The 27,577-nt window shown below is 36.7% G+C and overlaps 1 protein-coding gene across 1 annotated transcript in view; it reads left to right on the top strand.

Moving 5' to 3' along the window:
• Positions 1-2,947: 2,947 nt before the first annotated feature.
• LOC131931324 (uncharacterized) overlaps positions 2,948-27,577 on the top strand; it is a 26,523-nt gene continuing 1,893 nt past the window's right edge. Inside the window, exons 1-13 of the mRNA XM_059288079.1 lie at positions 2,948-3,277; positions 3,861-4,000; positions 6,600-6,747; positions 6,879-7,066; positions 7,550-7,728; positions 8,494-8,656; positions 21,176-21,270; positions 21,399-21,609; positions 22,549-22,688; positions 23,464-23,938; positions 24,444-24,593; positions 25,464-25,601; positions 26,392-26,479. Of these exons, the coding sequence (XP_059144062.1) occupies positions 3,928-4,000; positions 6,600-6,747; positions 6,879-7,066; positions 7,550-7,728; positions 8,494-8,656; positions 21,176-21,270; positions 21,399-21,609; positions 22,549-22,688; positions 23,464-23,938; positions 24,444-24,593; positions 25,464-25,601; positions 26,392-26,479 (2,048 nt within the window). The 5' untranslated portion in view covers positions 2,948-3,277; positions 3,861-3,927. The remainder of the gene's footprint in view (positions 3,278-3,860; positions 4,001-6,599; positions 6,748-6,878; positions 7,067-7,549; positions 7,729-8,493; positions 8,657-21,175; positions 21,271-21,398; positions 21,610-22,548; positions 22,689-23,463; positions 23,939-24,443; positions 24,594-25,463; positions 25,602-26,391; positions 26,480-27,577) is intronic.

The following is a 27,577-nucleotide window of genomic DNA, read 5'->3' on the forward strand; positions in this document are numbered from 1 at the left end:
GATAAGCCACACCAAGAGGAATAACGCACTTGGAGTGTACTCACGATGTAAAGTGTGTGGGTGTAGGGGGGTGAATGGGGGAGGGCACGACTAGACAGAAATCTTGGAAAAAAATCATACGATTAAAAAAATGCAAATTATTTGCTATAATTCTAATTTTCTCCAATTTATCTTGAGAACCATAACGTGTTTTTGTTTTATGGCGAATACAATCTTTGTTGAGTCAGGGGAGACAAGAAATAAACGTATTTATTCAAATGTGATTGTGTTACCCTTTTACGTTACGTCTTTTATTTTGTCTGTCTTGATTGGATGTTATATAAGCTGTATCTTCACTTATGAAAACTGCGTTACTTAAGCAGGACAGTAGAGTATAGTCCTTACTTCAAACAAGTAGATGATGAACAACTTATGCCAGGTGTTGATATAAGGTAACCAATACTAGACATTACTTCCCAAACTCAATAGTTTAAGTCAGGGGTCTCCAAACTACGGCCCGCGGGCCGGATCGCGAGGTCCTCTCATCCGGCCCGCGGCGATCTTTTTGTCCACGGAAAAAAAGTTTGTTGGTGATGGCTGAGGAACTTTTCCCAAGAAAAATCAAAGACATGTCTGGAAGAAACTGGCCCCCGAACTGAAATTTGATAGTTAATGCGGCCCTCGGACTGAAAAGTTTGGAGACCCCTGGTTTAAGTGAAACGCTTCCGGTAAGAAATGACTAATTAGGTTATAGTAAGGTACGATTGGGGAATAAAAGGAAAACATACCACACCCTTTCACACCAGACGATCCTTGTGATATTTGTATATCAGCGCCATGTCTAATAGTCTTTACTATCTCGGAGGCAAGTGCTGGGTGAACTATCATGCCATACAAACTAGAGGCAGGTACCCAAAAGAGCTGAGTGGACTCAAGGACACTCCGACTGCTCGAGCTCATCTGAGCAAACCGGATGTTTTGTAATCGTGCGAGGATAAATATTTTAAATCCAAAGTGGTTCTTCTTTATGTCCATCTTAAATGTATCTTTATGAATCACTACCTATACCTTTTTAAATAACCACATTTCAAATTACACGTTATTTTATCTAACATACATGTCATAATAAAGAGTTCCTGATTGTCAACACATTGACTAATGTACACTATCTACTGTGTAGTCTTACAATTAATTCACTCAATAAACAAAAACACATCCCATGGTCCAGCAAAGGTGATTGTTTATCTGTGTCAAGTATTTTATCTGTTTCTGTGTCAAGTATATTATCTGTATAGTCAGCATGTGAATGGAGTGTAACACATGCTAGGGACTACACTAAGTCAACACCAGGGATATGTTAGCTGTTATAAATAGGGCCATCTTCGTTTCAATTCAATCAAATGTATTATGATGTTCAAAAGAATGTTGGATATAGACCTACGAAATACTCAATGGTAGATAATGTTGCATATGGTGCTACAACAAACTCAATAATAGATAACTTTGGATATGAACCTACACTCAATGATAGATAGTATTGGATATGGACTTACACCAAACTCAATGATTGCTAATATTGGATAGGGTTCTACAACAAACTCAATAACAGATAATGTTGAATATGGACCTACAACAAACTTGATGGTTGATAATGTTGGATTCAGATCTACAACACATTCAAGAAGTAGTTGTGAATCACACTGTGTTTTAAGGTGAACAGAAGTGTGTTGAATCAGCCAAGATCGAGAGATAAACACAAGTTTCCCGCCTTGTTTTAAGTGTGAGCTGTAGCTCACTCATTGGATAAAAGGTAAACATTGACACAAGTTATATTTAGATTGCAATGTTTACATCAGTGAACGCTCTAACCGGCTAACCATTTGGCTAGTGTTATGGTTGTACGGTTGCGTGCTGTGCAGCAGTTTCATCATTCTGGGATAAAATATCGGTAGAAATCAGTACACTTTAGACTCAATTCAAATAGATCTAATCTATGTTTAATAAACCTTTGAATTTTAATTATTTAATTTTTTTTTTGCAAAGTCAAACAATAAATGTTAGTATCTGCTTAGTTTGGTCATCAAATCGCGTCAAATCTTATCAAACTTCTTTACATTTCGTCACATCTTGTCAAAAGTCGTCAAATCTCGTCAAATCTCGTCACATCTCGCCACATCTCGCATCCTGTCGAGTCTCGTTACATTTGGGCATATCTCAACATGTTAAAAAATGTCAACAAGAGTGTTGGGAAATCCATATCGTTTAAACTAGATCTTGACCTTGTATCGACCTCATGACTAAGGGAGATAACGTAACATATTTTATACTCAAAAGCGGAAACAAATAGTCTAGTAAAATGTTTCTTTTTTAAATCTTCAGAAACAGCCAAGTTCAGCCAAGTCAACTGTAGTATAGAAAGTTGTAAAAAAATATTTAAGCGTTTAAAATAACATGTGATAATACATGTTTGTTATAACCTAAACTGAATATAAGATAATTCATTCAATGGGGCGGCGTAGCTTAAAGCGATTAAGCGCTATAGGTTTCTTACCCGAAAGTCTCGAGTTCGAATCCAGGTTCATGTTTCTGAGTCCACCCAACTCTGATGGGTATCTAACTCATGTTAGGGAAAGTAAAGACGGCTGGCAAAAATCTGACTACACCTTCTCTTCATATCCCAAGTCAAGAAACATATAAACTCTATTTCATCTGACGTTAAAGCCCCTATAAAACAAACACGACAACAAACTTGATAATTTTGATGTCCTTCCACACATAGTGATCTCACACAATAATTAAATAATTGATTTTCGTAATCAAGCATTTAAAAAATTAGACATATAACCTCTATGTTGTATTAGATTTGATGATTGTATTTAAACCATATTTCATTTAATTACTAAATAACAACCATAATCAAGCCAGGCTAACACGCCTTCTTTGTGTCCCTGATATTCTTATCAACCTCCACTTGTCCTGATGTTAGAAGGTCAAGACATGTCGCATGAACATGTCGCACACACAGTTAGATGACCAAAGTATTTGTCTCATGTTGTGAACACACCCGTCTGTTCATTCATATTCTGAGGCGTGGGAAAAGGCACCCGGAAGTATATCTTTAACACAAGCATAATGTCGTAAACTGCCGGACAGACGCAAGTCAAAACGTTTGATTCAAATGTTGGATGCTAACGCTCAACAAAAATGCAGATTCAAATGCCAGATAAAAACATCCAATCTACGCCAGATTTCAACCAATGTGGTATTGTCAAATAAAGAAGTTACATCCACCTCTGAGGTATGCTTTAAGTTTTATTGAATTTTTTAGTAACTTTTTTTGAAAAAAAATCTATATTTTGAAGCAATTTAAAAAAAAAATTTCACATTTAGAGTGGTTAATATAAAATAAAAATTAACCCATACCTCGTTCTCCTGAAATACACAAAACATTATTTTTTTTGCAATACATAAAAACATGATTTCTTTGCATTACATAAAAACATGATTTCTTTGCATTACATAAAAAACATGATTTCTTTGTATTACTTAAAGAACACGATTTCTTCGCATTACAAAAATAAAATATTTCCTTGCACTTCATAAATAACATGATTTTTTTGTATTACATACATAACAGATTTCTTTGTATTGCATAAAAAATTATTTCTTTGCATTACATAAATACAATTATTTATTTGTATTACATAAAAACATGTAAGACATGCTAATCAATTATAAATTCTACTTGAATAAGATTGGTATCTCATAGATTCACAGGTGTCTGGTATTTATTGTTAGCTTAAAAAAATAATACAACCATCAACAGTTTTATCAGTTTGGTGTATTTAGAACATGTTTCATTTATCTACAATGTCTTTTAGGACTGGCTGACCCGTATGACCCGGATGACCCACCCAAGCAAATGATTGACCCTAGACATACACGAACATGCACTACCCTGGGGTGTCTTGTTGGATGCTTGCTGCTACCTTGATACTACAGGTGACAAGATCAGCCTCGGGTAGGTTTGAGTTCAAGAAGTAGGGGCCTACCTCAGTGATAAAAGTAAATTTGGTTAACAAACACTTTTTTTGTTTGGACTTTGGAATATTTCTTTCTTGATAGTACAGGAAAAAATCTAACGTTGCTACTGTTTCGAAAGAAATAATATATTTAGTCAATTGGCATACTAAGTATATGAAAATATTACAACTTTAAGGATACAAGATACCCATGTTTTCGATAAAAAAATAATTTTGCTCCCCAAAATTTTTATTTTTTAATTCGGTACTAATACCTTTTGTCTATCTAACCCGAACATTTCGGACTTCTACGCCGTACGGTTATCCGTTTATTGCCATGTGAAACATGGTACCCCCCGGCAAGTTTTCACACTACTACGTGGACAGCGGCTATCTTCGAGCGAGTATTACATCATTTATTGCCCGCGAGGCACCATAAACTTTACAGCAATCTAAGGGCCAAGCACTCGTGTACCCGCTGGTGTAGTGACCTTTTCTTTTGTTCTACAAATAAGTGGGATAAACGTTGTTTTCTACCATGTAAAATTTGATGTCAAACTCCATATAAGGGCATGCGCGTAAAAATAATGAATGGGAAGAGATTCATTGATACGTTTGACCAATCATACAATAGTACAGTAAATCAAAATAATCTGCGATAGGTTGCAACTAACCACGTGTGCTAGGCAGCCATCTTGTTTCTACATAAACAAAACAATCGCCTGTCTTAGTTTGTTTACTTTATTTGCATATACTCTTTTATTTGTTGTTTTAAAGTTATAGAACAACATTAAGTTTAATAATTGAAACTTAGCCTAGAAATGTACTGTTGATTGTCACTGGAACACTATTAAACACTGTTTCGTACGCTTTATTATACTAAGCTGAAACAATGCGTCATGGACATATCTATCAGTTTGAAGAATGTACTGTCCATCCCCTTTATCCCCCTCATCCCCTTCTCGCCATTCAACCAACGGCCGGTTTATAATCTTGTTACGGCATGCTGTGATAGGCTTGAACGCGTTCATCAGGCTTTACACCGGACTGTATACGACACATGTGTTAATGTGTATGCCCGCCCATCTCTCCGTACAGGGTTTGCTAGCATCGAATGTAAATACTAGATGGGATAGCTGATAAGCATTCACTTAGGCCCTGTACTTGACCCTATCTACACAGACGTATTATTCACGGTTGAATGAACATTGGTAATCTATGGCTCATCGGTTCTTCACGCACTATCCAGCGGTGGGGTGGGGTGGGGTGAAGGGGCGTGTCTAACCTCAAGCGTTGTACCCAGCGTTGTGTAGTAGGCTATTATCATAAGGCAATAAACTTGTGTAAGCTACAATAGACATTCTATTGACGTGAGAAGACCGACTAACAAACAAAACTTAATCTGGTTTGATGATAGCTGTTCTGAGAATAACAATCGAATGATAGGATGTTTAAGACTTAACAGTCATTAATTTATTACCTGTTGTATGCATATTTTCTGCTTACACAGACAAATCTATCTTAAACTTACAACATGAATCAACGCGTATTTTATTAGCCAAATGGTTCTTCCACACATAACAAGAAGTCAATTTCTGTTTGCTATAAGAGGAAACGCACAGTGCCTTTTTCTGCCTTTCTTTTCACGTTTTCTCAACTTTGCATTTTTACTCAAAATTCAACATTCAAATCGCTAAGGCTTTGGAACCCTTAGTGTAACAGCACTGAAACATTCCACATGCATTTAGCATTATACCATCTACAAAACTACGTTTGTACATTAAGTTTACTACAATACTTTAGAAAATATCAATACTTATGTGACACCACCCCCTAATTTCTGTACATAAATTTACGTAAAAATTTGTAATAAAAATTGAGTACAAGCTATCGCAATGAACAAACGTAGAAATGTGTAGTTTGGTTTCGTAAATCTAAATCTTTCATCCGCTTTTTAAAATCTCTTATGGGAACAAAGCCTTAGCGATTTGAAAAGGTGTTAGTTTTCACACCTTTTCGCGGTTCCCATGGCAACCAGTACTGCTATTGACGGCCATATATTATTTTTGTCTATAGCCTAACAACTACTAACATATGTACTTATTAAATACCCAGAAATGCGTTAAATTAAAAAAAAAAATCTATCCGTGGTGTCTACCCTTAAAGATGCATGATTTTTGTCTAGACTACATACACATTTAAAAATGCATGAATTTTGTGTAGGCCATATACGTATTTAGATTCATGATTTCTATGTAGGCCATATAGATATTTAGATGCATGATTTCTATGTAGGCCATATACATATTTAGATGCATGATTTCTATGTAGGCCATATACATATTTAGATGCATGATTTCTATGTAGGCCATATACATATTTAGATGCATAATTTCTATGTAGGCCATATACATATTTAGATGCATGATTTCTATGTAGGCCATATATATATTTAGATACATGATTTCTATGTACGCCATATACATATTTAGATGCATGATTTCTATATAGGCCATATAGATATTTAGATGCATAATTTCTGGGTAGAAAATACAAATACCTTTAGAGATATATTTTTTTTAAAAATCCGTTTATCAGAAGAAATGGAAGTGAAGGGATTCGTGAGTTCTGATAGAATGGATGTACTGGTGGTGTTTGAGCAAGTTCAAGGGTACAACCTGAGTTGTCGAGACTATACAATGACTGTAGCAGACGACTGGGGCGATCAGGATCCAGACGATGAAGGGTGAGCACAAGGTTGTTCTGCTATTTATTCAACAAAAAACACATCCTAATTTCTGTGAATCTTGTACCGAACAACATGCAGTATTATCATTGGTTGTCTACTTGTGTTTGTGTTTCCTTTTTTTCTGTAAGGCCAGATTTCTCGTGCGATCCTTGTGGTGTGACGTCGTTCGATGGATCAGACGTGTGTGCATGTGTGTGCAGAAATCAGAAGGTCGATGAGAACATGATTGACGAGAACAGTAACATCATAATAAATATCACGAGCTCCAGACCCCCTTATACCAGCCTGATTCGCATTTACAGAGTGATAGATTACAGTTGAGTATTCGTGTTGGTTTCTAGCTGCTTATTTATAGAAGTAGATAATTGTATGTCGTGAGGGAAGTGGTAGAATATTTTATTGTATTATGTGCTGCATCTAAAGACTGAACACTCACGTGTGACTTTGCCTATCAGGTAGGTAACGGTGAGTTCTTACATTTTATTGGTTGAATTTAATTGATCCGCTTGATTTCGTCAGCTGATTTACTGTATTATTGATGATCTGTCGATAGTGTAGCGACTGAAATAAAAATAAACTTTGACTTGTCCAGTCTCATTTAGCGTATGATTAAAACTTACTTTAGTGTTTCAATCATTTATTTAAAGGCTAACCAAACGCTTGCTTTAAAAGATGATCGAACGCTTGTTCAGTATTGCAGTTAAAAGCTAACTGTGTTGCAATTTTTAGTGCTTAATTATCAAACCTGTGACCAGTTTCTTGCATGGGTCTAGAATCAATAAATTGACATTATTTTCAGTCCGACCGGGTAAAGTTGTCAAGTTAGACGTTGTTGACTTGACTCCCAACCAGGCTGTTCTTGTGTTTGGACTGAATGAGTTCTCAAAAAGTCTGGTACCCGAACTCAGCTACTTGGGTTTACAGTTACGGTACCGGATACGTCTGACACGGCTCCAAGACTTTGTGGAAACTCTGGAGGTAAGGGGGGGGGGTGAGGGTGATGGTGTAATTTTAGATAGTTTGATGGAAGATGTTGTGCTGAGTTAATGGTTTGATAGTAGATGGTAGATGGTTTGATGGTTTGATGGTTTGATGGTTTGATAGTTTGATTGTTTGATGGTTTGATGGTTTGATAGTTTGATTGTTTGATGGTTTGATGGTTTGATGGTTTGATGGTTTGATAGTTTGATTGTTTGATGGTTTGATGGTTTGATGGTTTGATGGTTTGATTGTTTGATGGTTTGATTGTTTGATGGTTTGATGGTTTGATGGTTTGGTGGTTTGATGGTTTGATGGTTTGATGGTTTGATGGTTTGGTGGTTTGATGGTTTGACGGTTTAATAGTTTGATGGTTTGATGGTCTGATGGGTTGATGGTTAAAAAATTACTTTCTTTAATTATATTAATGCACTACTATTTATATCACTATATATAAAAGCGTGGGCCGCTATAGTAATAAGTATTTAAACAAGCGGTCCACGGTTTTATTAGTAGTAGTATAAATAGTAGTGCATTAATATGTTAAAGAAAGTAATTTTTTTTTATATTTAAAGGAACCGCAGATTTATTATATTTTTAAAAATTATTTTATATTTAATAAAAATGTTATTATTTTCTTCTTTTGGTGCATTTATGAAAGCTTGTAATTATAAACGTTTTTATGTATTTATTATTTTTATATTTTTGTTTTGATTTAAAATATTTTTAAAATTGTTGTTTACTTTAAATTTCTTTAAATTTCAGTTGACAATAAATAAATCATATAATACTACGGAGTTCCCTAACTACAGTGCCATTAAGTTCAACGGTCTAGCACCATACACTAGGTACCAAGTGTCGGTTCGAGGTGTGGGCGGCGGCGGGGAGGGCGAGAGCTCGAGTATCCTCTTTCATACACATAAATCAGGTGAGTCATCGAGAAACACACGTTTTGTGAGCTAATAGGCTGGCATTAAATTATGTTTTTCCGTATCCGTTAGGTGTAAAACGTCGAGATTTCCAAAAATCTCGATTTTTTTTTGCACGATTACAAGACTTTCTCTATAGGCCTACTTCGTATATACGAGAAAGTTAAAAAAGCATAAAAAGTGCAATTAATATTATATTTTATCTAATGTAAGCATATAAAAATGAATACATTTCCAGTAAAAGCCATTCACAAAATGTGAATGCACATTGGTAATCTTATATAATATTCTAGAGAAATTTTATTCAAATTTATTCAAATTTATTCAAATTTATTCAAACAACGGTTACAATTGTAGGCACAAAGGCCTTTTTTCACATTGGCCGTTTAAACAAATAAAGCAATTCAATAACACATAGCAGTAACACATAGCACTGAAAATGTGGAATAAAGAAACAATGGTACATAGCAATCATACATAATGAGATAAAAAAGAGAATATAATAGATGAATGAGAAATGTTACAATGAGTCAGTTAGGTCATTAAATAATTTTAGTTTTAATTTAGATTTGAATATATTTTCAGATCTAGATAGCTTTATTTTATTAGGAAGATTGTTCCACAAATTAGAACCAGAGTAGGCGAAGCTATGTTTTTGGAAAAAGGTTGAATAAGGGAATGGTAAATTGAGACGACGACCTAATTTTATGTTAACCCTATATGGCATAGCGTTGCAGTTTTGCAACAATACTTTAGGAGTAATCAAGTACTGTATTATTTAATATTTTGTTTCGTTTTCAACTAATTTTACTCCGGATAGCACTTTTTATTACATTTTATACCGGAACTCTTTTGAAAAGAAGATTCTTCTTTTTCAAATCGGACATTTTTAGAAGCGATCTACACTTTTCTGCTTTTTGCTAAATGGTAAGTATAAAATTACGTTAAAACCTGGTTAAAATTATAATAAACTAGCTGAAAAAAAGGTAATCCCTTAGTTTAGCGTCGGTTATTATTCCGGAATCGTATAGCAGTAAAAAACAGTAAAACAATGCCAAAGTCTGTCACACACTTCCGGAATTCACCGGAAGTACTGTAAACAATACTTTATTTGGCGTCATCTTTTATTTTTATACAGAATGTTTAAATTTTGGATAGATTTATTTTTGTAATCATTTTTACATTTTGTAATCATTTTTACTATTTTCGTAATCTAGATTTTTTTACTTGGTCTAGCAGCTAGATATCTAGCTAGATCTAGATCTAATTAATTAATAGTTTTTCTCACTAAATCTAGAATTTACGCAATTATCAATTTAAACATGACCACTGAATAATAGACATCCATATTTAATCCATTAGGCACTAATTTTGGAGTTTTTAGTTCTTTTTAAACTAAATTACTTAATTTAATATTTATTGTCAATCACTGCCATGTCCAACACATCTCTCCATGACAACTCTTCTAACCCTTGAAGGTAAAGAAAACCACAAATCAGGTTAGACTTTTTAAGTGGCCATGCACAAGAGTTCCTCACTAGTGATCTCCAAATAGTGGTCACGTGGTTTATTTTTAAAAAAAAAATTGGTTGTCATTTTTGTGGCTGGTCTTATACAAAAAGGGTTGGCGATATTTGATTTATTTTTTCATAGACTGATAAAACTAATAATGCTTTACTATGGAAATCAATTTTGTAATATGGAAATCGATATTTAAAAAGTTGTAGTATTTTTGATGAAACCAACTTTTAAATTTAGCCTTCATTCTCCAACGCAAATTTTAAAATGCTTTTCTGGCATATATAGCCCTGCCACCTATAGCTTGTTGTTATAACGTGAAAGTCCCGCCATTTTGCGCGTGGTAAACATTTTAAAAACTAATTAGTAGAAGGTCTCTGGAATTTGGCCGAAAAATCGTCGGAAGTCAAGCGTCCGGTCCGGACGCCATATTGTTGTTAGCAACCGACCACGCCTCCAAGTTAGCGAGAAATACTATTAATTAATGGTAGCAAATCCGCTGCAAGCCAAAAACATTAAATTATTACATTTGACTTCATTATTTATATTTATATATGTTTTTTTTAATTTTTAGATCTACTAATTTAAATCTACTATTATATTTATTCTTGTTTTCTTTAGTCGATTAAACTTAAAAAATTAAAACATTAATTTACTACAATCGACTTTCAATTTATTTATATTTCAATGGTCAAATAAACCATGGTTTACCGTAACTCTAGCTACCGAAACTCAACAAACATTACCCGATAATTTCCGACGCTAAACTAAGGGATTACCGAAAAAAATATATTTACAATAACAACTATGCATTAGTACTAATTTAGTTGATTTCACAATAAAATTCTTAATATTTCATTAGTAAGGCCTACGTTTTGTATTGTTGTAGTAATGCAACTACATGCAACGGAATAAATAAAAATGGCTGCTCTGAGCTAGACTTTAGTTTACTTGGTAATTATTTCTAGACACAAAATAGTTTATTTTATGATGTGAAATACATTTAGTGTTGTGGCATATTATTTAAAGCTTCTAGATCTAGTTTTTGCCTATAATAATCATAATAAATTATAGCCTAACAATAGTTTTATTAGTTTTATTTATATATTTATCGTTAAGACTAGAGCTAGACTAATGAATAACCTTTTGTTTTTATTTTAGGGTTTCACATATTCATAACCATGGATCCAAGAGTCTAATTTGAAAGTCTTCTACCAGTTTATTCTGAGCTACTCCTTTTGGCTCAAAAGATAGTGAGTTGTCCAATGATGAAATAGAGAACGTAAACAGTACCCGGGTCCTATCGGATGTTGGTGATGAAGATTTGTCTGACGTAGTTGAAGGTAACATATTATTATTGCATACTTTAAAGGTTTGATTGTAGATTAGTAAAGCATGTATTGTTTTGTATACAATTATTGCATAATTTATAACCAAATAATGTTCTCAAAATTTATTTCTACAGAGTATGCCCATTTGCGAAAAATGATGAAACTCCTCAGGACCTTCTCAATTGTCTACACCAAGGTCTTCATTAGCAACAACAGAATGATCAGTCCCAGTAAACAGCAAATGTTCCACCATTTCCTGATCCTAGGAGAGAAGCCAAACATCAGAGGCGGCCATTGGATTATTTCAACGACATCTTTATAGATAATCTGTGTTCGGACAGTTGTGTATCAATCCAACCTGTACTGTCCTCTAACATGACATCAACAGTCCTTTAGCACTGGATAAAGATTATTCCCGGAAATTAGATTTTACATAAACATTGTAAAAAATTCCTAAATGCCGAGTGTATTGGAGCCTTACCACCAAGTGTGTTACGGTCACATACGTCATGACCATCAACAGATTCAAGCGGAATAAGAATAATCTGCACCTGTCAAACAATGTCCTCCACAGGACAAACAATCCATTAGCACTGGATAAGAATGAGCTAAAACATTTCCTAGGAATTGTGTGTATTACATAAAGATTCTAAAGACTCTTAGATGCAGAGTGTATTGGAGCCTTACCACCAAGTGTGTTACAGTCACATACATCATGACCATCAACAGATTCAAGCGGAATAAGAATAATCTGCACCTGTCAAACAATGTCCTCAGCAGGACAAACAATCCATTAGCACTGGATAAGAATGAGCTAAAACATTTCCTAGGAATTGTGTGTATTACATAAACATTGTAAAAACTCATATATGCAGAGTGTATTGGAGACTTGCGACCAAGTGTGTTACGGTCACATACGTCATGACCATCAACAGATTCAAGCGGATAAAGAATAATATACACCTGTGAAACTATGTCCTCAGCAGGACATAAACAATCCACTAGTGCTGGATAAAGATGAACAAAAACATCTCCTGGAAATTTTGTTTTACATAAACATTGTAAAAAAAATTCTAGATACCAAAGGTCTTGGTGCCTTGCCACCTAATGTGTTACTGTCACAGACATAACCATCAATAGATTTGAGTGGATTAAGAATAAGCTACACCTGTCAAACAATGTTCAAAGGGCAGAAGTTGACCAATGTCGGAACTATGTGCTTATCAAACCCCATGCCATCTGAGATTCTAAGTATTCATGAGAAAATCGACCCATTCACATATCGTAGGCAAAAGCAGTCCAACCTACAACCATGGAAAGCCATATAGATGGGCTACAAAGTTTTTGTTGTGTCCAACAACTTGTATAATCCAAGATTTTGAAGTGCATACAGGTAAAGCTACAAAGGGACAAGATGACAAAGTGCTGTTGCTAATATTGAGCAGACATTATTTCAGAGTGTTCCCCAATATGTTGGGCTCAAGATTTACATAGACAATATCATTTAGTTGCAGGTTGTCCTGCACCAAGAATGCACAGAAGTTTTTATTTGTTGTATAGCAAACAAAAAAAAATGCTAATAAATTTTTTACTAAATAAACCTGCATGTAATTTTTCAGTTATTTTTTTCTCTTTCAGTGTACATGTTTTTACTTTTGTTTTCATCATAAATAAACTTACATGTTACTATTGTTACTCTCAAATGATTTGTACAAGTTATTTACATTTCTATCAACAATTCTATATAAATATTTTTTTTTCTTATTATGGAAAAAAAGTTTGATCGTTGCGCATAGTTGCAGAATTGCAACGACCAAAATTGTTGTGATATTTATCATCTATTCAAATAAAAAGTTCCCTACATCTCAAGTTAGTCCATTTGCTGTAGAAATATGAAGTCAAAAATTTTTTACCAAGTAAACCAATAATTCATGCAATAAAGGGTTAAAAGAAAATAGATCTGATAAGTAAGAGGGGGCTGTTTCGTGGAATATTTTATATAAGAAAATTGATTTAGTATATATTATCTTTTTATTTAATGGAAGTATTTTAGTTGTAAGAAAAGAATCCATACTACTAGACAAGCCAGTAACCAGTTTTATAGCCCTTTTTTGTAAAGAAAGAAGAGGACGCTGCTTAGATATAAAGCTGCCGCTCCACACTACAGAAGCATAATCCAACCTGGATTGAATAAAAGCCTCATAAAAAACCAGCCTGCTCCTATAGTTGAGAAAGTTCTTTATCCTTGCTAACTGAAAGGTTGTCTTTAATAAGGACATTCTTAGAAAATGAATATGGTCAGACCAAGTGAGGTTGTGATCTATAAACAATCCTAGGCATTTGTAACTGTCTACCTGTTCAATGTTTGAATTGTCTATAGTAATGTTTAATGCGGTGGATGGAAGACGAAGGCGTTTCTGATGAGTTGTAATAAACATTGACTTGGTTTTATCGGGGTGAAGTTTCATTTTGTTAAATTTTGTCCAAGTTGCAAGCTGATTGGCACATGTTTGAAGTTTGTAACTGAGTGACTCAGCACTGTCTGCAAAGACATGCAAAGAAGTATCATCAGCGAACATCTCGCACTGACCAGCGTCAATATGTAATGGAAGATCATTAATGTATAAAGAAAAAAGTAAAGGACCTAAGATTGAGCCCTGTGGAACCCCTATATTAACATATTTCTGTGAAGAGATGGTATTAAGGTGAAACACGCGTTGAGATCGGTTAGATAAAAAGGAGTGAAGTAACCTAACTGTAAAGTCGTGGAATTTGTATGGAATTAGTTTTTTTAAGAAGTATGGTGTGATCAATAGAATCAAAGGCTTTTCTGAAATCGACAAACAGCGAGCCACAGAGTAGGTTTTTGTTAATATTTATAAGCCAGTTTTCATTCATCTTAATCAGAGCAGTGTGACAAGAATGAAACTTTCTAAACCCAGACTGATTACTATGGAAAAGCTTGAACTTTTCTAGGTAATATGTATAATAGATTGACGACAGAAGCCTGTGGTTGTATATAACACGTTTATTGGGTCTAACTACATCACGATGGTAACACACAGAGAGGACGGAAGGAAGTACACAAGGGACATCACTCAAGATAACAATATTATAAATATAACTAATACAGAAGAGTGAGTTCCCTTGACCTCACAATTATTTCAATCTATTACATCCCTTTACCCTTAGAACACAATAACACATCTCTCAATAGAACAATTGATAGTATCCTAAAATCACCAATTATATTGTAACATGAACACTATGGTAGATTACATCCTTACAAACAATGCACAATATGCTACAACATAATCAAAATACAAAACAATAATGTCAAAGTCCTTTTGACCTTTAAAATCATAGGTCTAACTTATTTGGGACTTTGATTGTCCTGCTTGACCTTCTCAGTGGCTTTTGATTTGGTGACTCAAGATTCTGACCATCTGGATTCTCTATCTCAGGAGGTCTAGGATTTAAATCATTAACTCCAGAATTTACATTTTCTGACTCCAGACAACTTGGTTCACTCATATCAACAGAACTTGGTTGTGGAACAGAGTTGGTGTCAACTGTTCAGATTTGGTGGGATTGACAGATTCACACTTATTATCTGCACAAGTTATTTTTAACTTTATAAGACACAGGTCCTGTACATTGAACAATTTGACCTGGTATCCATTTTTCCTTTCTCCCATAATTTCTTAGATACACATTCTTATTAACACCAAATTCTCTTTCAATGGATGTTTTGTCATGATTTAATGGAACTATTTTTGAATTGGCATCTGAAAGTATTATGCTGTTATTCAGATCCTTGACTGACATAGATTTCTTTGATTGATCACATTCCTTATTACTTAAAACATTTGAAATTGCCATATCACCATAATCATTTATTAAGTTACAAATACTTTGTTTAGGCAACTCTGACTGATAATGGACTGCATCTTCTCCATCTTTTATATTATCTTCACAAAGGTTTTTATTTCTTATTTAATATGGCCTTAAGTCATCATTCACAGACTCTTCAGGCCAACCATTCTTACAGAATCAGATACTTTTATTAAGCACTTATCTCTTTGTGTTTCTCTTTTAATATCATTCACATTTATATTGGAGTTATCCATGATAGTGAAGAGAACAAATACATCTTCTGGTACATAGCTCAGGCTTTGGTTTTTTAAAGGTAATCTACTAAGACTATCTGCACTATTCTCAGATCCAGGTTTGTATTTCAATTCATAATTGTATGCAGTTAGTGTGATAGCCCATCTTTGAATTCTTGGTGAGGCATGCTCAGGTAGGGTTTTGTTTTCTCCAAATAAACCTAGCAATGGTTTATGATCTGTAAAGATGGTGAACTTCCTACCAAACAGAAACTTATGAAATTTCTTAACACCAAAAATGATGCCTAAGCCTTCCCTATCTAACTGAGAATAATTTTTCTCAGCCTGGTTCAAAGATCTACTGGCAAAAGCAATGGGTCTGTCACCCTTCTCATCCATGTGGGACAAGACTGCTCCTACACCATTTGGTGAAGCATCACATGTTAATATAAGTCTTTTCCCTGGGTCATAGTGAGTTAGTAAGGTGTCAGCAGACAAAGCCTCTTTTGCTGTATTAAAAGCAGCTTCTTGTTGTTTACCCCAGTGCCAAGTTGCATTTTTCTGTAGCAGCTTGTACAGTGGTGATAGTTTACCAGACAGATTTCCTATGAACTTTGCATAGTAATTTATCAAGCCCAAAAAAGCTCTTAGTTGTTGGGTATTTTCAGGTTTGGGTGCTTCTTTAATGGCTTTTGTTTTCTCAGGTTGAGGTCTGATGCCTTGTTTGCTCAATACATAACCAAGAAAACTAATTTCTGTCAACATGAATTGACATTTATCTTTGTTTATCTTTAAACCTTTTTCACCAACAATTTTTAATACTTTATCAAGTGTTTTAAGATGTTCAGTGTCATTCTTACCAGTTATGTACACATTGTCAAAGTAAACGCAAACATTTGGAATGTCCTTAAAAATACTGTCCATGACAGCTTGGAAAATTCCAGGGCTAGATGATATGCCAAAACATAGTCTTTCATATTGGTAGAGTCCTTTATGTGTGTTTATAGTCGTATAGACTTTTGAATCTGGATGCAGTTCTAGTTGAGTGTAAGCATGACTAAAGTCTAATTCAGTGAATTTGTCTCCTCCTGCCAAATTCAAAGAAATTTCCTCAATGTTAGGTATAGGGTACCTATTTAGCTCTATTTGCTTATTCAGTGTAGTTTTGTAGTCTCCACAAATTCTTATAGAACCATCCTTCTTTAACACTGGCACAATGGGTGTCGCCCAATCGGAATAGTCTACCTTCTTTATAATGCCATTAGATTCTAATCTGCTTAGCTCATTTTCAATTTTATTCCTCATTGCATAAGGTGGAACTCTAGCTTTGCAGTATCTTGGATTTGTATCTTTAATGCTTAACTTCACTGTTCTATCATTTAGTAAACCTGAATTACCAAAAACACATTTATTTTCAGATATAACTTTATCTAGTGAAGTAAGACTAGATTCTTTTACATTCTTCAATGAACAAATACTCTCCCAATTTAACTTAAGATCACTTAACCAGTTCCTACCTAGTAATGGCGGTCCATTTCCTTCAACCACAAGAAGAGGAAGTTTAACACTTTGACCATTATAACTTACATGAACCATACACTCTCCTATTACCGGAACATTGTCACCAGTGTATGTTGTTAGACACTTGTGACACGGCTGTAGAGGCACTGATTCTCCTGTGACAGCGTCAAAATCTTTCTTTGTTATGACTGTTAGAGATGCTCCAGTGTCAAGTTGGAAGCTGATGCTCTTACCGTTGATATAAATTGGTACATTGATGGGAGCATGACTTATTGATTTCACAGAGAATAGGTTGAAATCCGGCTGCGAATCAGTTTGAGCATTTTCACAGGTAGAGTGGTTCATTGGTTGGGTTAGGTAGTCTTGGTGAGAGTTAACATAGTGCTGCCTTTGGTTGCGGTACTGTCTTGACTGGCTAGATTTAGCAACAGACGAAGACTTTGCAAAGCAGGCCTTGGCAATGTGACCTTGCTTACTGCACTTATAACAAGTTGCAGACTTGAACTTGCACCGATGAGATGCATGGGGACCTTTGCATCGATGACATTTTTGATAATTATTACTAGATTTAGATCTAGGATTTGAACGAGCAGGCTGTTTAGCATAAGTTGGAATGCTCTGATGGGGTTGATGTTTATTGACTAACCTGCTGTTTACTGCATGGATCTCTGAAGGTGCTAAAGATCTCGCCGCATCTGATGACTGCTGGGATGACATTGCAAGTTGTATTGCTTTTTCCAATTTTAGATCTGACTCGAGCAGCAACTTTCTTTGAATATCAGGGCTGTTTACACCTGTCACAAACTTTTCACATAATCTGTCAGACAGCGTATCGCCGAATTCACAAAATCTACTTAAATGACGTAAAGCAGCAACATATTCTGATATTGACTCGTTTGGTTGACGAGTCCTACTGTCAAATCTAGCTCTACATAAAAACTTTGATGGGGTAGGCGCATGGTGGTCTGTTAGCAATTTGCTCAGCTCGTTAAAGCTCTTGGTAGTTAGACTAGCTGGTGCGCATAAGTCTTTTAGTAGCCTAAATTGTTGAGGCCCTATGACTGTTAACAAAACAGCTCTCTTTTTGGCTTCTATCGTCACGTTGTTTGCTTCTAGGTAAAAGCTTAACCTCTCTAGGTAATCTTGAATGATTTCATCATTCGCATCAAATTCTTTTATTTGGCCATACAGCGCCATAATTCTAGAAATAATTAGCTAATAAGCTCTAGCAAACCTCTTTTTTGCGTAAGTAGGTGCTCTTTCTAGTAGATGTTTATCCTTCGTCGCCAGTTATAATAGATTGACGACAGAAGCCTGTGGTTGTATATAACACGTTTATTGGGTCTAACTACATCACGATGGTAACACACAGAGAGGACGGAAGGAAGTACACAAGGGACATCACTCAAGATAACAATATTATAAATATAACTAATACAGAAGAGTGAGTTCCCTTGACCTCACAATTATTTCAATCTATTACAATATGAAATGCATTTGTTTATATGTATTTCTAGTGGCTTGGAGAGGGAAGAAAGTATAGAAATTGGCCTGTAGTTATTAGCATCTTGGATGTTACCTTTTTTGTGTAGTGGTATAACCTTAGCATGCTTAAAATGTGTCGGGTAATAATGCTTGGCAATACAGAGGTTATAGACATAGGTTAAAACTTCGGAAATTATTGGAGCTGAAATCTTCAATACATTATTAGAAATATCATCAAACGAAGTTGTTGAAGACGGTTTAAGAGATCTTAGGCTAACATAAACTTCATGAACAGTGAGAAGCGGAATGATCAGCTCTGTCCTACCACGGTGAGCAGAATTACAAAAAATTTTAAGCTCCTCACTGATTGTGTAATCAGCATCTGTGTTGAGCGCTACAGATGATATAAAATGATTGTTAAAGTCATCAGCAGATATCTGGCAATGTCCAGCTGTATTACATGTGCGTTTTTTTCTAATTATTTGATTTATAGCAGTCCAGATAGATTTGGAATTAGGTTTGCCTGACAGCAGCTTATTAAAATACTCTTTCTTCGACCTACGCACGAGCAGTTTGACATAATTTCGCTGCCTACAAAAGTCCTCAGAAGTTCCATAACGTTTAAGCCAGTCTCTTTTATTAATTGCAGATTCGATATTGTTGTTAAACCAAGAAGGTTTGTATGTAGTCTTAACTCTTTTAGAGATTTTAGGAATATGTTTATCATATATAGTATAGAAAATACGCAGCCATTCAGAAATGGCAAGATCGGGACAATTATAATTGTATACATTGCAGAAGGGGGCAGCCAATAAATCCGAAAGAAAAAGATTTTCATTAAATTTTCTAAAAGAGCGATAACTTATAGTTATGTGTTGCCGCGAAGGTACACATAATCTTTTTGTCGAAAAAGTACAACAAACAGGGAAGTGATCACTAACACCACAAGAGGGGACACAGACCTCTATTAGGTTGCAGTCAGGTGATGCGTATATGTGGTCAATTATTGTACTAGATTTATCATTTACCCTGGTAGCCGTGTGCACAAATTGTTTTAGATTCAAAGAATCAATAATATCTTGCCAATATCCTTGAGGTTTTAATAAATTTATATTAAAATCTCCCAATATGATATATTCATTGTTAGTAGATAAAACGGTATCCATCATGGAGCAAAAACGATCATACCAATCCATGTTTTCACATGGATTTCTATAAAGGAAGCAAATTAAAATTGCCGGATGGTGTTTGCTTTTTTCGAGTTCAATCCAAATACATTCTATATTGTCCGTTGACAGATCCATCCTGTACTTGAAACGAATTGAGGAGTGGACATAGACACAAAGGCCAGTTTCTTTGTGTAAGGATGGGTCTCGGCGTATTAGGTTATAATCAGAGACGGATATCTCAACATCATTTATAAAAGATTGTAATCGAGTTTCAGAGAAACCAAAGATATGGAAAGGATTGTTGGAATTGTTTAAAATTTTTAGAACTTCATGGTGTTTATTAAATATGTGGAAAATATTTAAATGACCCAATTTTAGCCCACTTTGTGAGGGCCAGGATGATGAAAATAGACAATGCATAAAGATAATAAAATATCAATGAATAAGAGATGTTATAAACAAAAATCAATATAATGAACTAATTAAACAGAATCAATATAATTGTCTTACAATTACACGCTTTGTCATCCAATAAACAAACACTCGCTGCTCTTCACACTGCCTTCACTATAATTAAAATAGTACAGTGAGCTAAACTAGTAAATAGTAAGTGAAAAAAGTTAGGTTCCAGGAAGGCGCTTAAGCGACAACATTAGAGCTTGATGAAGCAACAAAGGGCTAAAGCCCATTAAGTGATGTAAGCCTGGGCTAGAGTTCAATTGATCTGAAGATATTGTTGGAAGCAAATCAACAGTCGAAACCAAATCAGACGTTGTACCTTTTACGTTTGAAAGTTGCACATGGTCTTTATCTGTTAAGCTGACGGCTCTTTGGGGATACTTTATATTTTTAGCAAGAATGCTGCTTCCAATTTTAGTCAAATGAATACTGTCACTGTACAAGCGTTGTCTCGGGGCTCCTGACTTCGCAGTGAAAAAAGGTGTATTGTTTATAAAACAGTATTTATAACTAATGCAGAAAGATTGTAAAAATCTATTATTTATATCTATCAACTATAAAATAGCGAGATATACAAATCTGTTAGTCAGTGATTCACTGAACGATTGTACTGTCATAGTTTAGATACTATATGTATGGTCGTTATGATAAAGTTAATAATGGAATCTGGGTGCCAGCAATGGTTCCAGTTAGCTAAGGCTGCCCATTTAGATTCACCGTGATGATGGGGTACTATTACTGAGGGTTTAAACCTCTTCAGCTAATGTAAAAAAAAAATCTCTCGAGCAATTTTTATTTGAGAGACCAAAGCTGCTTCACAAATTGAGCATTTCTCTCATACATGTAACCATCCACGATACATCGTTTACTTACCAGGGTTTTATTTAATTAATCTTTTAAAATGTTTTTTATTTATTTTCTAAAAGTTCCAGTCCATCCGCCTGTCTACAATGACATCACCTACTCCAGTACTCTGGAAAACGACGCAGCAGAACTTGAAACAGTATACGTTCTTTGGGAGGTAGGCCTACAACATAAATAGCAACTATTTATTTCATTGTTTTTGTTTTAAACTAGCACCATAGTTAATGTAGAAATCGCAGTCACCTTTGTAATGTATTTATAGAACCAGCCGTTTTTTTTTCCTAGGAAATTCCGCGATCAGCTGCAGGCGGAAGTGACGTGTCTTACAAGCTGGAGGTTAAGGCCAACGGAAGTACAGAATATTATAACAACCACACCCACAACGCCATCTACTTGAAGAAAGCGAGAGACGACGAGCTGACGATCAAGATCTGGTCGGTGAATGAAGTTGGTCAATCAGAAAACTACACCGAGGTTCGGATCCCTGCTGAAAGGGGTAAAAACAACTATGAGTTTAACCCTATAATATACACATTGATTGCTCCAAAAATTAATAAACCATTGAGAGGCGTACTACGGAATGGCGGGTGGGGCGGCCAACCCGGGCACCGACCCTAAGGGGGCGTGAAACGTAGTAAAAAAAAGTTCATTCTATGCTGCATCACTGAATTATAAAGAGTAGGAAATAAAATATTGTATCTGTTTTGTACATCGACTGTGAGACACCTAAATAAAAACTGTTATTGGAAAATGATTAGTAGTTCGCCTAGGGCGCCGGAATGGATTACTACGCCCCTGACACCAGCCTCTTTAGTCCCCATGGACTGTTAGCAGTTCCGTAACTACGGACATGTTTTTTTTATTGTATTCGTATCTTATATGAAAGCTAGAAAACTATATAAGGAAAAATAGCCTTTTTATGCAAATTATTCCATGGTTGCCCGTTCGTTATATTACAAACAAAAAACAGTAGTTAAAGCTTTAAAACATTTTTGTGTGTACACATTAGCATAGTCCTAACCCATTATGGTTTGTTAGTCGTTTGTGTCGTATACTGCTACCCACCACCCACCCACCCCCATTCTTTAAACTTTGTGATTCGTTATACGTTATAACCCACACCCCCAATATTTCTATTCGTTAAATCCAAGCCATTTGGGGTACACCCCCCCCCCCCACACACACACCTTATAATACATTTAACCCTCACACACCCCCCTCCCTAAAAAAATTGCTAAACCCCCCCTTATGATACGTTAAACCCTCAAACAGCCCACCCCCCTCCCCCACTTTATGATACGTTTATCTCTCACATAGCCCACCCCCACACCTTATGGTACGTTTATCCCTCACACAGCCTCCCCCCCTCACACTTTATGATACGTTTATCTCTCACAACCCACCCCACCTTATGATCCGTTTATCCCTCACACAGAGCCCTCACCACCACGGATGGTAGCGGAGTTTTATCCTGACGATGAGGTCAAGGTCAGGGTGCAGACAGAAAGTGTGAGCAGTGCTACAGCCCTGGCACTCCTATGGTGTGAGTGGGACAGTCAGGTGGGCGGATGCAAGGTCAGCCTGTGTTGACACTGTTGTGCCGTCATTTGAATTTGGCACATCTAATTGTAGTGTGACGAAATATATAGGCCTACTTAGTTTTCAAAGGCATTTATATTTAAAATAAAATAAAATAAATTTTTAAGTCGTAATTCTTTTAATTAAAACAAACTACCCTTTTATTTCAAATGTATCTACCTCGTCAATGTAGTAAATATAACCTCGTAATATTATTCTACCTTGCCATACCCTAACATTGCCTTGGTCCACATACCCGTAGCTTAGTCTAACAATATACATAACCTTAACGCTATAATTTAAGATTTTGTTAGATTAAAGTAAAGACATTATATCCGCAACAGGAATATGCAGGTATTTAATAAAATTCTTCCAAAGTATGAGTAGTCCAGGACTTACCCCCCCCCCCCCACACACACACATACACAAAGTGCAGCTGTGTGATTTGCTTGACCAGAACTTTACCCCCCCCTCACATAGTGGAGCTGTATAATTTGTTTGACCAGGACTACCCCCCCCCCATGATTTATTTGACCAGGACTACCCCCACACACACATACTGCAGCTGAATGATTTATTTGACCAGGACTTACCACCCCATGATTTATTTGACCAGGACTTACCCCCCCCCCCACCCCCATGATTTATTTGACCAGGACTACCCCCACACACACATACTGCAGCTGTATGATTTCTTTGACCAGGACTTACCCCCCCCATGATTTGTTTGACCAGGACTTACCCCCCCCCCTCTCATGATTTATTTGACCAGGACTACCCCCACACACACATACTGCAGCAGAACGCCACCACGTCAGCCGACCCTGATGTTCTAGAACTGCTCGTCCCCCTCTCCACCACCCCCCGGGTCAACACCAGCTCCCTCCCCGTGCTGCACTACGATCTGAACGACACAACGCAGACACTGGCTCACCCACTCACAGCCACAGGAACGGTGACGGTCAACACGGGGTCAAGGCCAGGCACCGAAGAGCCTGATGACTGTTTGTCTGAGGTCAGAAGCGCGTGCAGGAGGGAGTGGACAGACGGCTGCTGGTGTGGGGTGCTCCATCTTCTGGACGAGGGGGCAAGCCGGGACCATGAGATGACCCCGACCTCAGTATACGAGCAGACGACCGAACCTGTACAGACGGGAGGTGCATCAACCAAACTTAACCTATCCATCATGGTGGATGGTAGATGGATGGGGATGGTACCAGCAGAATGTTACTTCAATAGTAGTTCAAGTACGATATCTAGTTTTACATGTTATTATATTACAGTAGTTAAGTACAATATTTAGTTTTACATGTTATTTTATTACAGTAGTTCAAGTACGGGATTTTACATGCTATTTTATTGTAGTCAAAGTTCGATGTGTATTATTACATTTTATTTCAATTCACTCTAACAAAAGTTAAATAAAGATCTTTGTATTATTTTAAATTTCAATCTATGAGATTCAGAGATTTAATAATGGCACTTAATCTAATCTGTAGGAAGAACTGAAGAAACTTAATCTATGTTATTCGGATGTCTTTATTGTTATCTTTTCCCCCAAACACAGTTTTAGAAGTATTTTAATTTAAATAATCAATTAGTTATATACTTAACTTTAGTTTTGTTAATTTTCTTCAAAAACGTGCATAAATTGGACTTGCATATCATTATGTAGTGCTCATCTTGTAAGAAGGACAACATGATAGAAGTTTAGTTGATGTGTGTTGTTGATGTGAGTTCTCTTTCCACAAGACAGGGCTGAGGTAGTGGTGAGCCACTACACGGGAGGGGGCGGGCAGCTGTACCTGAGGGTCAGTCAAGCGTGTGACAGCAGCTCGGCCAGACAGTTTTTGGCTGACAGCTTTCACGTGTCAGCCTCGGTGGACGGGGGCTGTCAGTCACGTGAGTACCACGTGATCTCGTCCCTTCACGTGATCTGATGTAACAGTGATACTAACGCTGAGGCCCACTGTTGTAACAGTGAGACTAACGCTGAGGCCCACTGTTGTAACAGTGAGACTAACGCTGAGGCCCACTGTTGTAACAGTGAGACTAACGCTGAGGCCCACTGTTGTAACAGTGAGACTAACGCTGAGGCCCACTGTTGTAACAGTGAGACTAACGCTGAGGCCCACTGCATTGATACCATCTTGGAAGTTTACAAAAATAATTGTATTTTTGTTTAAAAAGTAAAGTTCCTATTTTAGACCTGGCGACAGATGAAGTGGAATTCATATCTCATTAACTGGTCATATGAAGGGATGTATGGTCAGCGCTATGCCCAGCCACCTTTGATTTCCCTAATATGTGCTAGGTACCCATCAGAGCTGGTTGAACTTTCAAAGCACGCCGACCCATGTAAAAATGTTTGAAATTATTGTTATAATCAGGGGCGTAGCGAGAGGGGGGCGGGGGGTGCGGATCGCACCGGGTGACACCATTTAGGGGGGTGACACCAAGGCAAAAAATAGCAAAATATATAGAGAAAAACTTGAGGGGGGGGGGGGTGCAAATCGAAAACTTGAGGGGGGGGGGTGCAAATCGAAAGTTTGTCCCCGGGAAGGGTCGCAACGCCTCCGGGGGGGTGACACCATTAAGTGCCGCACCGGGTTACACCCGACCTCGCTACGCCACTGGTTATAATTGCATATATTGTTGTTATTTTACGTCAGCTTGACGAGACCCTATAGCCAAAATATCATGTTTATTCGTATTTTTTATTCATATTTGTAATACTCCTATTAAGACTCACACTAGTAATGTTTTCACCAGTGACGCCCATCAAAAGTATACAAAACAGGATCTTCGGCCCCACGACTCTAGAGCTTCCACCCGGCACCTCTGTCGTCTGCGTCACTGCCACTAGCTCTCAAGGACTGACTACGTCACAACCCTTCAGGTATACGATAGGTATGACACGTTTGATTTCAATTCTAAATAAACTTGAGACAGTTACACTATAGGCAGTGGCGTAGCGAGGTCGGGTGTCACCCGGTGCGGCACTTAATGGTGTCACCCCCCCCCCCCCCCCAGAGGCATAGAGACCCTTCCCAGGGACAAACTTTCAAATTTTCGATTTGCACCCCCCCTCAAATTTTCGATTTGCACCCCCCTCAAGTTTTCGATTTGCACCCCCCCCCCCTCAAACTTTCGATTTGCACCCCCCCCCCCTCAAGTTTTCGATTTGCACCCCCCCCCCTCAAAATTTCGATTTGCACCCCCCCCCTCGAGTTTTTCTCTATATATTTTGCTATTTTTTTCCTTGGTGTCACCCCCCTAAATGGTGTCACCCGGTGCGGTCCGCACCCCCCGCCCCCCCCCCCTCGCTACGCCCCTGACTATAGGTATAACACATTTGATTTCAATTGTAAATAAACTTGAGACAGCTACAAGACAGGTATAACACGTTTTATTTCAGCCCTAAATAAACTTAAGACAGATACACACACTTAAACTCGTCAACTCCAGGAGCTTTTGTAGCGAAATGTTACACTAGCACTATATTTATAAACCTCCTCTCCTATCAAATGTATTATTTAATAGGCTTTTATATTTGCAATTTTATTTACTTGTTAGTGTTTAATATTCTAAAATAACTATTTTGTTAAAATTTGAGGAAATCATTTTCGATGTAAAATTGTAAATTGAGCTGAGACAATAGGTCAAAATATAAAAGATTTATTTAATCTCCGTTCTCTAGCGTTGGTCTCTACTGGCTCAAGTTCACAAGAGATAGTCATATACGCTGTCGTCTCGTTGGTAGCTGCCGTTGTGGTCATTTTGTTGATGTAAGTAGACTACTGGTATACAGAATTAGCAATAACACTTGAATAATATTATAATGTCTGATTCACTAATAACAGTTTGATTTTAAAATTAAGTTTTAATATAATAAAACAATGTTTCACTTAAAGATAATAAGTTATGCATAGCTTTGCAGTTTATTTGTTTTTTTTTTTGTTTTTTTGTGTACAATTATTTTAAGAAAAGCCACTAAAGTTTAATGTCTCATTAAATACTAAACATTGCAGAAAATCATTACAGATATATGCATTACAATTAATAAGTTGCGTATATTTAGCTAGGTAAAAAATAGTTTATCATCAGGGTATATTTTTCCCAGATGTATAACAATCTTATAGGCCAAGTAACAAGCTGTGGTATTACAATAGAGAGTAAACTTGACAGGTGTTACCTTGACAGGTCTATCCTTGACAGGTCTAACCTTGACAGGTCTAACCTTGACAGGTCTAACCTTGACAGGTCAAACATTGACAGATCTAACCTTGACCAGTCTAACCTTGACAGGTCTAACCTTGACAGGTCTAACCTTGACAGGTGTAACCTTGACAGGTCTAATCTAACCTTGACAGGTCTAACTTTGACAGGTCTAACCTGCAGGTCTAACATTGACAGGTCTAACCTTCAGGTCTAACATTGACAGGTCTAACCTTGACAGGTCTAACCTTGACCAGTCTAACCTTCAGGTCTAACCTTGACAGGTCTAACCTTGACAGGTCTAACCTTGACAGGTCTAACCTTCAGGTCTAACCTTGACAGGTCTAACCTTCAGGTCTAACCTTGACAGGTCTAACCTTCAGGTCTAACCTTGACAGGTCTAACCTTGACAGGTCTAACCTTCAGGTCTAACCTTGACAGGTCTAACCTTCAGGTCTAACCTTGACAGGTCTAACCTTGACAGGTCTAACCTTGACATGTCTAACCTTGACAGGTCTAACCTTGACAGGCCTAACCTTCAGGCCTAACCTTCAGGTCTAACCTTCAGGTCTAACCTTGACAGGTCTAACCTTCAGGTCTATCCTTGACAGGTCTAACCGTCAGGTCTAACCTTGACAGGCCTAACCTTGATAGGTCTAACCTTGACA

This window comes from Physella acuta, unplaced genomic scaffold, assembly GCF_028476545.2.
Source record: "Physella acuta isolate Inbredline_101_S28 unplaced genomic scaffold, ASM2847654v3 ptg001944l, whole genome shotgun sequence".
NCBI classification, from domain to species: Eukaryota; Metazoa; Mollusca; class Gastropoda; family Physidae; genus Physella; species Physella acuta.